The sequence below is a fragment of the Anoplolepis gracilipes genome, chromosome 17, assembly GCF_047496725.1.
Source record: "Anoplolepis gracilipes chromosome 17, ASM4749672v1, whole genome shotgun sequence".
In the NCBI taxonomy this organism is placed as follows: domain Eukaryota; kingdom Metazoa; phylum Arthropoda; class Insecta; order Hymenoptera; family Formicidae; genus Anoplolepis; species Anoplolepis gracilipes.
Window position 1 is genome coordinate 2215804 of NC_132986.1, and position 14098 is coordinate 2229901.

The window sequence follows — 14098 nt, forward strand, 5'->3', positions numbered from 1 at the left end:
TTTGATACTGCAATGATATTAAATATGTTTATTTCTTTATGTCATAAATTTTCAAAAAGTTTACTTTGTCGCGTGAATGAATTATAATTAATTACTCTACATTTTACATTACTATTATGTAACGAATCTGAAATGCAATGTCACTAAAGCTAAGAACTCTAATCAGATCCGTCTCGTTCTGTGTAATAATAATCACGAAAACGATGCTTGCAGGCGTGTAACAGTATATCGATAACTCTTAGGGTTGGAACAGGGTGTCGGAGAGGAACAAGGTTGTTGCGGATATATAGAATTAACTGCTCATTGTCTGAGTAGTTTGCCCCGACGTGTTATTACGTGTGTCGTTGTCGAAAGCTGACGTCCGAGGGGATGAAGGGAAGGAAACCGCTGCGAATGCGCGGTTAATGGGAAAGTCTCTGAATTGAACTCACCGTTTGTGCTGAATCCTGAGGCCTTTTCGGGGGTGCAGTGGTACACCGTCCTTCAACCAGTGCACTCTCGGGGGCGGTGAGCCCCTCGTCCTGCATACTAGCTTCACTCTCTCCCGTAACCTCGCTATCGAGTCCCTGAGTTCGGACAACGTAACTTCTCGCACTGAAATCAAAAGTTAGAATCTCGTTAACGCCATGTTGCGCGTGTTGCTCGTTCGCTTTCCAATATCATGCAGTTATTAACTTAATTAACTCGCGCAATATTTGGGTTAATATGTATTTACACTTTACATTGTGTTCTACGGATACGAGACATTTGTAGAGCAATTAATATATTTCACATTCATTAAATTGATTACGAAGATTCGCATTTATAATTATTAAATCAATTTCCTACGTACAGAAATCCTTGAAGAATTCTTTTCAATTTTATTCACGCAAAGATTTTTACGTGAACGTTACGGTAAAAAGAAAAATTATTCCGCGCGCTTGCAACGCGCTTCGAACGCGGATGACGCGACGCTCAGGTTCGTATTCGCGAGCGAAATCGAAAAATAACGCATACAGGGCATTTTCAGGCAGATCGTGTACAGAAGGAGCTCTTCCTTTCGACAACCGGATACAGCTATCCCTCCGGTTTTGGCAAAGGCTGCCATATCGCATTTCGGCCAAAGGCCGAACGGCATATCGATAGCTTGGCTATCGAGTATTCACTGTTTTGTTACTCCAGAATGCGGGTGTAAAAACGATCCGCAGGGAGATCTACATTCGTACACAGGCACAGGCATGTATACGAATATGCGAGAATTTGCGTGACGGACAGATACACACACACACACACACACACACACACACACACACACACACACACACACACACACAGTATCCTTTACTGGACGTCAAACAGATCGTATGCAAGGGCAAATGCAAATATTCGTATTATTAAAATATTTGTATTTATTAGGATCGTAAATATCGTGGAAAAATCCATATGTGATGTTGAATAATTTCATAAATATTTGATATGACAGAAATGACAGAAACGTGTATGATTTATAGCCAAATGTCATCTATTTGTATCTTTTATAGCTTTTGTCGTTTATCGATAAGATAAAGATTGACAAGAGAAAATTAGTTGTGCGATCGATCACCAAGTAAATGATCATTTTTATAACAAAACTTCAAATTAATCTCCAGTTGTATCCGGTTTCACTTGAAGTTAAATGAAGAATAAAGTTTTGCTATTTAATCACATTTCTCTGTTTGAAGTTTAAATCATAAATTGCTACATATCTATACTTTTATTAAGAAAAATTATATCCTGTACAGACACACGCACAACATATTTCCAAATGAATAAAAGCGAGGACTTCTGATGACATCTCGTATGAGTTCTCGTATAATTTTTTTCCGGCGTAAAATATGACTAGGCGAGACAAAAGTCCGATTCTCGATAGTTGAATGTCGGATATAAATGAAGAGGAAGATTTGCGTTAATAAAAACGCAGAGCGATATCCCGTTCCATTTCCTCCCTTTTCAAGATCGCGTGATTTTCAAAGGCACGATATAGAATTCCTGGTGAAAATACAACGTTCAATGAGCTCTCGTCTATTATATTCATGTCGCATGACAGGGAATGATAATAAGGCGCCGTTAGCAAAGATTTCTTTGTCGGACTCTGTGCGGCGCGGGACGTCGCCGTCGCCCTTTTGATTTATTATGTTTTCACGTGCATACGGCAATCCCATTCGCCGCAAATACATTTTCTCCCTGTGTCGCGTGTAAATAAAACTGATGTCGTTTCGCAGATGCGCATTTGAGAAATTGGACACAGATAAAACACGTTTTTTTTTTTTTTTTTTTTTTATTTTTATTTTTATTTATCAAGGCCTGACCTCACATCGTTCATCCCACTAACCGTAAACGTTAATCGATCAACGGTATAATTACAGTATCAAGTCGCACGATTCGAAAACAACACCTTGAAGAGGTTTATCTTGCCTCATGTCGCGGACACACGTAGAGAAGCGAGTTTCAAACCGCTCGAGTTTCCGCCAAGTCAAACGTACGGTCGTTGACTAAGTAGAGAGAACAACACGGTGTTGATCTTCTGTAACAATTTATTTGCAACAAACAAGCGCAGATGCCAGTTTCCTAAAATACTGCGCTTCAGCTGCTTAAACGCATTGAGTTAAAATAGCTATTATCTCGAGAAATTCAAGTTGCACCCTCCCCCGAAGCCTCAATTTTATCCTCCGTTGCACGGATATTTGTTTTAATTTCATCGGGACGCTTCGTCGTAGCTATAATCGATAGCGCTCGATTTGCATAACAGATTCTTCACTTAATTGGAACACGATACCCCTACAATTTCTTTCATTTAATTCGTTGGAAGAAACCAAGAAGAATATCTTTATATTAAAAACAATATTTCTCTGTGTCATTAGTATTGCGAGTGTAATCGATCTTGAATAACAACTAATCGTGTAAAATAAGAATAAATCATTGAATAATTATATAATTATCATTATATCACCATGCAATTTATATTTATGTGTTTCAGTAATAATAAAAGACAATAAATAACATGAATGATAATATAAGGCAATAAATAAACACAAGAGAATGATGCTATCATTTTTTTATATTACATTGTTTATTGTTATTAAAATTGTTATTTTAAGATAGTTAATTGACAAACTCGTCAAACTTAAATCACGACATGTCTAACGTGTGTAAAATTTAGTAAATGCGCAGAACATCCGTCATTTATTCACAAATGTCGCTCTCTCTCTCTCTCTCTCTCTCTTTCTCTCTCGCTTGATAGTTAAACACTTTACAACTACTATTTGCTCGACGAACGTACCACGCGGCGACTGAAAACCATGCGGGTTAATTGCGTCACGATGAAGTTTATCGAAAACACAGCCCGACCTGATTATCTTTGACGCCGCATGGAAAACGCCTACAGCGTTTAATATGTCGCTTGACGCGCTGCATAACACAAACGCCATATTTGCGACATATGAAATACACAGAGAGTATTATGGGAGCGCGGGATATGCGTTGTGAATAGAGTTAGCTATTTCGGAAGCTTATTAGCGTCGTGATGCGAAACGTCATTCTCGTATGGCTCGACCACTTTTTGATTAGGTGAAAAACAATACTATTTTTTTTTTGATAGATGAAATTGTTCCCGAGAGCTACTAAATTATTGATCGAGCTTATCGTGTTTATGTGTAATTGTAAACGTTTACAGAAACAAGAAATGTATTATTATTTATTAATTTATTTATTTGAGAATTTTTTCTATTTTTCTCTATGAAATAAAGAATAATTTTTATAATTTTTTCGTGGCAGCCTTTATTAAAAAAATAAATTCTCAGATTAGCAATACAGAGCAGTGTACGACGCGGAGTAGGACGAAGAATGAAAAATGCGGCGAAGATATAACGCGAACGAATATGGGATTTTTCAAGCGTAGCTGCAGTGAATTCGATCGGTGCAGAGCCAGACGGTGCACACAGTCTGCCGACGGTTGTCAATGTCCCTTAGCGGCAAACTGTGTTATCGAATCCTGGTTCAAAGACACAGATTTCCCTGCTGTTCTTTATTCGCGTGCCGTCGAATAGGCGCTTTCCCCTTTTGTGAAGCAAAATGTTGGCGCGGTTCTGAGATAGAAGGGAAAGAACGGTACGGTTAAAGGGAACATTGCCAATAAATTTGACAAATGTGAAAGAATATTTTATCAACATAATGGTATTGATGCTTGAAATTAAATGAAATTATAATGCGGTTTTACTATTCTCTTTAATCCTCATCGCTGATCCACATTTAAAGCGATATTTTTTATATCCAATTAATTTCAATCTGTCACATGTTTAAGTTTGCTGCCTTTATAATATACTGTCGCAAAATTAAATTCCAATATAGAATATTTTATCTTGGGCAAGGGAATTAATGTATTTCATAAAGTGTAATATATTTTATATAAGTGATATGTGACAGTATTATATTAATATGGATAATAAATTATATAATAATATTTTATATAAGCAGATGTAAAATTATCGGCATATAAATTTTGAAAATCTGTCATACATTGCGTCTCCAAATCCTGTATTTTATTTTAATCAACTATTATAGTCCGTTTATTTTCTGCAAACGTTTTTTACCGTATACTCTTAATTTCAAATATATTTTTTAATCAAATCAAAAGAGTAGAATTAAATCTATCGTATCGCAAAATTTGATCTCACTCATTATCGCTTTCAAGACAGACGCCGCTTCACAATTTTGAATGCTATTTTTCGTCAGAATGCAAATTAATGAAAAAAGAAATGGTCGGAAAAGGATTGTGCAGCAACGGAGAGCGATGCGGAAAAAGCGCGCTAATGCACTTATTGATGCGTATTGTCAGCCGCGACGATAAACGGGCGATTGCGGTGAAATTTGTATAATGCTCCTCTTCTCGCTAACACTCGCCGTATTTTTATGCGCGCCCGCGGTATTAACCGGATTAAGTTGCGCGACCGATATTCGCTCCATTCCGTTCAGACCGGAAGTGCTTTTACGCGTCTCTCGATGAAAGCGAGGCGGAAACTGGTCGGTTGCGGCCAGCGCGGTATCTGAAATTCACTTTGAAGGGAATAGGATTTTGCGTCTGATTCCTGGCTCCCTATTCGTTATCAACTAACACCTATCCATGACACTCGCACACGTACAATACCAATTCTTTGCACGTAAAAAATGATCTATGCACGAAATCGATGATACGTAGAAGAATAAATATAACAGAAATCATTGTAATTAATTTGTTTATTATAATATAGCAAATGATAAATAATAATACGGGATGGAAAACTTTGATAATATTGAGGATATTTATAGAACCAAAAATAATAATAAGTATAAAAATTGTAATGTGTAAAAAACGTAACATATTTGAAATAACGAAATGTAAAATATTATTGCCACCCCTCTTGTCACACAATGGATAATAAAATAACAAATACAATAAAACAACAACAATAAAAAATCGAACGATATGCGTCCATATATACGACCGGATGTAGAGACGAAGAATAAAACCACGGACGGATATATAGATATACCGAGAAACGAAAAACGAACGATGGAGAGAAACGGAAAGGTGGATATCCATAGTATTCCCATGACGATCACGGGATGTACAAAACGTCATTTAACGATTAGCGGATCGATTTGAAATTTGAATTTAAACGGCGGACTCGATTGGAATGGAATTCTGGACTGTGGGAGGATTTATGCTGAAAATTCCTGGTCTAAAGATCAGGCGGACTAACGGAAAAAAAGGATGATAGACCGTCAGGTACAGAGCGATGTATAATGACGCCAGACGCGTATCACAACCTGACGAAAATGCTGAAAACCGTTTTATGGTCCGATCAATCCTCGGCATTGCGCCTCTCACCAGGTTGGAATTAACTTTTTATCCAACGTGGTGCACCTCGAATTCCAAGATATCTCTCTTTGCGAAGAAATCAAGAGAAAAAATATGCCACAAGTATAACTTCAAGGTTCAATCTATCACATTATTTGTTCCTTTAAGTTAATGTCAATCGAGTCTTATCATGGTTTAACTAAATCTTGGATTCATATTTGCACCACGCATTGAATAAAATATCTTAAATCAAAACATTGATTTTGTCAATCTAATAGCTTTAATGACATTAAAATGCATCAAACTATAAAACTTTTCATCATTATTTTGTCCAAATTTTACAGGCGAAACATTAATTAGCGCCTCGATTTATCTGCAGTATCAAATTGATTCTAATACCGTTTTTCTGTTTTGAAATAAATGTCAGATGAGAATTAAATATTTCAGTTAGAAAATTATGTTCAATCAGTATAGTAGTAATTATTTTAAATGATACACTTTATGATAAAATAATCTTTAAAGTCCCTTTAAAAAAAAAAAAAAGCAAAAAAATTTAATAAAGTAATGAAATCAAGTAACGGAAACTGAAGGAGTACAAATATTTGACGAAGCAAACACACAGGAAAACAATTTTCATCTTCGAAAGCGTTCAGAGATGGATCGATCATGTATCAGGGAAACTTACTTTTCAATATATATCGACGAGAGAGAGACGTGTACATACGCCACTCACATGCAGATTCAATATTACAGAATGCCTCCTTGTAAAACAGTATTTGCGCTTCGTAGCGAGGCGAATTTCCTTCACAAAGAAGCGAATTTCCCGGAAGCCCGAGTAACCTTTGACGAAATCCCGTCGTTTTCCGGATTCGCCGTCGTACCATCTTGAAACGTTTGTATGCGGAACGCAGGGTGCGGGACGGACGGATGGGGGGGGGGGGAGGGAGGGAAAGGACAGAGGGGTAAATCACGAGGCAAAAGAAAGAGGTCAAAAGCGGGGGATGGAAGAAAAAAGTGAAGTACAACGGCCGCCAGCCGCGGCATGTCGTATGTTGTCGCTTGGGCTTGAAAAATGCCGAGGACGAACGAGACGCGAGGAGGGCATTTGATTAATGAACGCGTTGCCGAAAGAGTAAAATAACAAATAGCGCGCGTAGTCGCGGGGGAGAGTTGTAGTTGCCCACTCCCCGCCGTCCGTCGCTTGCTCCTCTCCCGCCCCGGATCGCGAGCTGCTTGATTCATAGGTACCATGTTGCATGACGAGACGCGATGAGGGTCGGTCGGATGCACACGAATGCGGCCTTTTTATCATAATTCGAAAGCAGTTTATGCTAAGTCGCGCTGCAAACTGCCTTAACTTCACTTTTATGGTTATTATTTTAACAGGAATTTAATCTGACATTTAGTTAGCTTTCTTAAATAAGTAATAAAAGAAAAAATTAAAACAGTTTTATAAATTTTTTTTTTAATGTTAATATAACGTTTAAAAAATAATAATAAAAATTGCTTGATGTCACGTTTTGTAAAAACTTTAGCTTTGTAGGAAACGTTCTCTTGTGATTTCGTCGACATTTCTATCGAATCTTTTTCGATTTCGTCGAGGAACAGCAATCTTTCGATATCACATCGACATGATGATTCATGCGATGTCAAACATGTGACGTTAAATCCGATCTTGAGCCACGTATAAATGTTCGATCTCTACCGTTATTTTATCACGTCAACTTATCTCTCGTATACACTGGATAACCATCGGATTTCTTAGCCATTAAAAATGATTTTATATTAATGATTTAATAAAATATTTTAATATAATTGTCAAATTTATAATATATATATTTTTACATAATTTCTTTATCTAATTTTTTCAAATTAATTTTATTCGTGCATTCTTTCATTTAAAATATAAAATTTATCTCCTTCGCATGTTGAAAAATAATATATATATGTATACATATAAAATTGATTTCAATTGTATAATTTTAAATAAATTTCCAGACACATGCATGAAAGATACAGCTGCGAATAAATACCAAAAAATTTATTTATTTAAAAATTTCCATCCAGAATTACGTATATTTTTTTGTTTTTGAATCAATTGTTACAAAAGAAAGTATCATTAACGCGCGTATGTATTAATTTCGATTCCTTGGATTTTTATCGAATTCAAAAAGATAGAAATTAGGCGATTCTCGTTACGATAATTTTCAATTCGCAGGAAGATGCAGCAAGATGATAATACTCTGACGATTTCACAGCATGCTTATTTGCTTTGGTGGCTCGCGATACGTCGTTTAATGCAGGCTTGTGCAACATCAGTATGACTCTGTGAGTTTGCACCTTTGTCCGATGTGGATAATCATTTCCAGTTGAGAGAATAGTCCGATCGTACAGAGAGTGGTTCCGGTTACCCGGTCTGTAATCAAGTCTACACGCTGATGAGCTATGATCAGCTGTGTCGGACTGTGTGTGATTACCGATCGCTGTCAACAGATATTTAATCGTTCGTGTCGATTAATTTTCCTAGCGCATTTATCCGTCCCGCATCGTTTGATACTGCCGTACATAGGTAATTACTGCGCTAATAACGAGTTAATCGAAACGCTTCTGAAAGCTTTCCATTATCAGCCGGACAAACAACAGCTCGTTGTTGTGCTTCAAAATAGAGTTTCTTTTGTACCTCTTTTTATGCAAATGATATAGAATACGAGTTTTTTCGATATAGCTCCTGGAAAAATAATAGTAACTGAAAACAATTAGACTATACTGTATAAAAAAACTCGGATAAAATTGAAAGCAATAAACAATGTGCATTATAATATGTAAAGTACAATAATAATGTCAGACAAAACTTATATTTAAAGAAAGAAAAAAGTACGAGAGTACATCGAACGTTAGTGTTTTTAGCAAATCAAAATTAATAGCAATCAATAATAATTGCATAAGCAAAGGATAAATTTGTAAGAAAAGATGTAATATTTTTGTATATGGAATCTAATTATAATCTAATCATAATCTATCTTATACATATATATACATTATCTTGAATAATTATTATTAAAATCTCTATGCGTGAAAGAATGGTTTACATGCAACAATACATACAAACAATGGTATATATTTCACGTATACACATGCGAGAAATGCAATTCGTGAGAGATGCAACCGCAGTTGAAGTCATGGCGAGGTTTTTTATCGAGTGTTTGTTACCTAACCGATCCAATTGTTACCGTATTTTTTAAGTTCAATCTAGAAACGCGAATAGATTGCAAGCACCGACGCGAATAACGTTATAAACTGTGTTTACGGTGTGTTTTCGCGCGAAAATAACGTTGTTACATCGATGATTTCGATGCTTTACGCTCGAGCACGTGTGTACGCCAAAAAAATTAGACACGAGAAAAAACGTAAAGTGCAATTAAATGCGAAATCAATGACATGCTTTGACGGAGCAGCATTATTTCGACATACGGTATTTATCTCCATTCCTAATTATTATTATCTCTTCGTTGGTGATTATCCAAGATGAGTCTCCGTTAAAACTCTGTGAAAATGTATGTAACATAAAAGTAGCGTGACTATAATTATTACATGTACGGATGAAATAACGAGCTTCAATTTTCTTCCCCTTTTACGATCGCGCCCTCCTTATCGCATCGATCCTTCTTCGGCTAAAAAAAGAAAAAGATTGAGCCATCTTACTGCACCGTGAAAGTTATCCGATTTGCTCGCGGTAATTCTCGAACTCACCTTACTCGGCCGTAAAATCCGGAAACTTTTCCGAGGTCGTCTGTTGGTTTCCTGGCTATTACTCCGCGCCAACCGTATGTGTACGGTACACGCTGGCATATGGAGTCGCGTCGAAACATCGTGGCTCGTAATCAGTCGTACGTGCCAAGCATACGACAACATTAATAGCCGACATATAAATATCAAAGATTGTAGCGTACGAAAATTGGCCAATAAAACATGTTTTATTATGTTCGAAGATATGTTATAAATAATCAAATTGTGCGTAATTAAAAATAAAATTCAAAATAAATTTAAAATAACGATTAAGAGGATTAAAATTCCGAAGCTTTCAATGCCTATAAATTAATAATTATGAGAAATCGTGATGAAATTCGTAATGAAATTTAATTTGAGGTCATTAATATCGCGAGCTTTTTCATGGTCTTGCCAACACTCAATGTGGCGATCATTATTACAGGGACTTGTTTAATGTCTTTTTCTCATTAGTTCAAAGAAGATTACTATCGCCCGTGGGACGAGCCCCCGGGAAAAGGAAAACGCAATTTCTTGTCGGTGTTTTTCGTTTTAATTTCGAGCGGGCGAATTAACGAGATAACGTGTTCACTACGTGTCGTATCGAAACAAATTCCATTATTCCCGTTTCGTTTTCATGGGGCAGCGAATAACGTTTTATGCCCGCGGATGTAAAGATGATGATGTAGGACGATTTGTCGTCGATCTGTTACTCAGTTCCTTTTAATGGTCGCATCGTAAACTCGCTGCGTGGTGAAAAGTATTGCAAATTTATATTTTTTATATTCATATAAATTTGGTTATTTACGTATAATATTAGTTGCAATTTTTGTAAATGCTAGTAAATATAATTCGAATATTTGATTTATTTAGCTTAACAATATAAATAATTACTCTAATTTTTTTATAAATTTTTTTTTGGATAAATTTTATCTCGTGTGCTAATTCACAGGTCCTCAAATTCGTTTCTACATGCGTCATTTTTTATTTATGCGCCTTTTCGCCCTACAGAGGTCGAGTCATAAACTTAAATTGGAAGAGCGATAGCACGATATTGCGCTAGTATTGTCCGCTCAACGAGCGCGTCACAATCGTTGAGTCTTTATGATTAATAGGGTATCGTATATTCCACGGCCAGAATCGAACATCGATAAAGCGTTAACCTCAGTCCAAAGCTCTGATACTTTATGGTATCCGTTATTTACGGCAATTTGATTACTGACATTGTGAAAATCGAATTAGGCTTTATTTAAATCTTGACCTTCCAAAAATATAATAGAGTTATCAGAATATTGACTAATCTCAACGCATCTATTGTTTCTTGAACGTCATCAGTTATTCGGATTTCTTTTATTATTATTTAATTTCCTGCTCCGTTCGATTTCCTGTTTGTCCAACGTCACAATTCGTTTGTTGTAACGTATAAAGAATTTTAAATAAACATAAATTACGAAATAAATATCAGAGAAATTCAATTGTACAAAAATTAAAATAAATCTCCCGGCTCTCTTTAGTCACGCTTGTCTTTGTTTCTGATTTTCGGTTTTGACACGCGCGATTAAAGGCGCAATCGAACAGACGGAATTCGAAATAATAAAAAAAAAAAAAAAAAAAAATAAATAAATGAAATGCGTACAAAAATCCGGGCAATTTGTTAACATTTATGTGCGCGGAAACGCGGACGACACGAATGTTTCTGCATCAGTATGTGACCGAGAGTAGTAAACTCCTTTTTCACGAGCGTCGTTTCACACGAGGAGCCCCTTCCGCATTGTCGCCGCCCACGATACGCATCTTATTGCCTTTTATCGCGCCACGGCTCCCCATAAAACCACAACCTAACGGTCTAATTTGTCGTCCCCGGAAATGGTCCTCTGCGTGCACACGCGGGGGAATAAAGTTATTTTTACGGAGATGAGAGAGTCGTTTTGCCTCTTGCTTTCTCGCATTCGTTCCTCCCCCCCCCCTCTCTTTCCCTCTCTCTCTCTCTCTCTCTCTCCTCGTTTATATCGCTGAGCTGGAAAAACATTCTGGCGTGCTCAAGCTCGAGTAAACAAAGCGAATGAACGGGAGAAAAGATCGCTAACCGCGGTTTTGTTCGTGGCGCCGAATGCGTCTGGTGAATCGTTTTGCCAATAATAATGCGATAATTGCGCGCCGCATGCTCTATTTTCTGTGCTTTATTTGCCGGGCGCAATGCGAAAAATATCACCGCTGCTTCTTTCATGCAAAACCGTCCACGCAATTTGTTTCGAGAAACGTGACTGGAAAATACGGTCGGTGAAAGCGAGAGAAAGATAACGCGTGAGATTTTGTTAAACGTATGCTAATTAATTTTTGAAGAGTTCTAATTTTCAAGTCGACGATAAATTAGATTGTTTGAAAGCGTTGCAGCGAATCGACGTATCTTATACTGCGGCTTTTAAATTTAGCGGATACCGCGACTTTATAATAATTTGATGTTGCTTTTTTATTCGACGATTTACGAGCGCGTAAAGAAAAACGAGAGCAAAAGAAAGAATAAGAGAGAAAGAAAGAGAGAGAGAGAGAGAAATGTAGAACGAAAAAATGAAAGGCGTATGAGCGGGAGCGAGAGAAAAACCTGCAACGAAATGCGGTTGGCGAATGCACTGTAACTGTAACGCGTGATGTTCGATAACTGCTCGTGTGTCCCTCTTGCCCGGTCGCGATATTTTATTTACCGGCAAAAGTGTGTTTGTGCATCCGTTCGCATCGTCGAAACGGGAAGCGGAAGAAAAAATGCCGCAAAAGCGCGACTACCCATCGTGCGAGATTTTCGAGTGCTCTTGAATTCGTTCTTTGTTTATACGATACCACTCTCATCTCTCGCTCTACAAAGCCATCTTTCTATCTCTCTTTTTTTTTTTTTTTTTTTTTTTTTTTTTTTTTCTTCCAATTACTCTTTACGGTCAACAATATCAACTATAAAATATAAAATAAGTCATTTATACATATTAAAAAGATAAAATACTTTAAAATACTTTATGTACTTTAAATTTAATTAAATACTTTTAATATTTTAAAATACACTTAATAAATAATTTTTTCTTTCTTCTTTTCCTTAAAAACCAAATATTGAAAATTCGCTTACGAGAAACGTTTGTACGATTTTTACGTAATGTCCTGCGCGACAATTCGATGGAGGGCTTCAAAGAAATTCGCGGTGTTGGAACACATTTATACATACATGCTTTTCGTAGTATTATGTTGTCGCCTTCGTAACGAAACGGACGCTTCTGCGATGCTTTAGTATTCTTTTCCCCTTGCTTTACTCGTAATAAAGTCGCTCGTTTGCACGCGATGTCTCTTCCGCGGTCCGCGGCTGTAATTTATCGAACGTGTTATCTTTCGGCGCGAAACCGCATCGGCGTGCATAATTCGAGTCCCCTCATGCGTGCATAGAGTCGAATAACGGCGCCTCCATCGCTCGTAATTTCGTCGCCGACAGTTTTCATAGTAAATTCCATTACAAGCTGAGGGGGACGCACGTTTCATTACATTGCACCGGCTTCTGGTTCATGCCGATGCGGTTCGTGTGATACATGTCATGCGTATCTCATTGATTGTTGATATACATGTATGTGATAAATTGTATAATTGAAAATTCGATCGACAGGAATGAAGTAAATATTGAGGAATGAAATTATCTACAAGGAAGTTTAAGTATTCAACGTATGAAATATATGTATATATTATATATATATTATTTCTTGATATATATATGAATATATAAAATAGTTTTCCGATTATACTCTTTATACTGCTTGTGTAAACAAGAGTAATAACGATAATAGCAAAATTTGCTCCTGTTTAAAATTGAATAAATGTTTAAAGCGATATGCAGGGAATTATATGAAAGTTCACAAAATTATACAACACGACCACGCGAGCACTAATGGTCGTGAATAATTTGTAACGAATTATGGTATTACATTGCGGAAACCTTTTGTGACTACTCCGCACATTCTAGATTACTCAGAGTAAATTGCGAATCTGTTTCGCGATTCCCTTTTTCCTCCAACATGGTACCGCGAATCTGCAAATCTACGAGTATGTTTCGCCCACGAAGATGTTGTAGAAAATTCAAGTAATGAATCTTAAGGCCCTTCTTTTTTGTGGCAACATTGTGAATAATCTAATATTTAATAACAAAACTTTATAATAGATAATCTAATTTTGTATTTCATAAATTTCATAGGGTCGTTACATCAATAGAATTTTTTGCTACCGAGATATTTAATGTAAAGAAAATAATGTAAAAATATGTAACCGCATTATTATTAATGTACAAGTTTTCTCAGACAATCTATATGCTTGAGTAGAACTCAGAATGTTTGTAAAAGCGTTACGAGCATTCGTTGAGGATAATAGAGGATGTAAGTTTCCGCCTGTACTTTTGTAAGAGTAAAGAGACGAGGCTGGTAATCGTACGCACGAGGCGCAGAAATTGTAATTTAT

General features: G+C 36.6%; 1 protein-coding gene across 3 annotated transcripts in view; it reads right to left on the minus strand.

The window, feature by feature from the left end:
* The window catches only part of Vn (membrane-bound neuregulin protein vein), a 337235-nt gene that overhangs the window by 140542 nt on the left and 182595 nt on the right, over positions 1–14098 (minus strand). For all 3 annotated transcript variants that reach the window (XM_072909387.1, XM_072909388.1, XM_072909385.1), the window contains exon 2: positions 432–594. In XM_072909387.1, coding sequence (XP_072765488.1) covers positions 432–594 — 163 coding nt within the window. The remainder of the gene's footprint in view (positions 1–431; positions 595–14098) is intronic.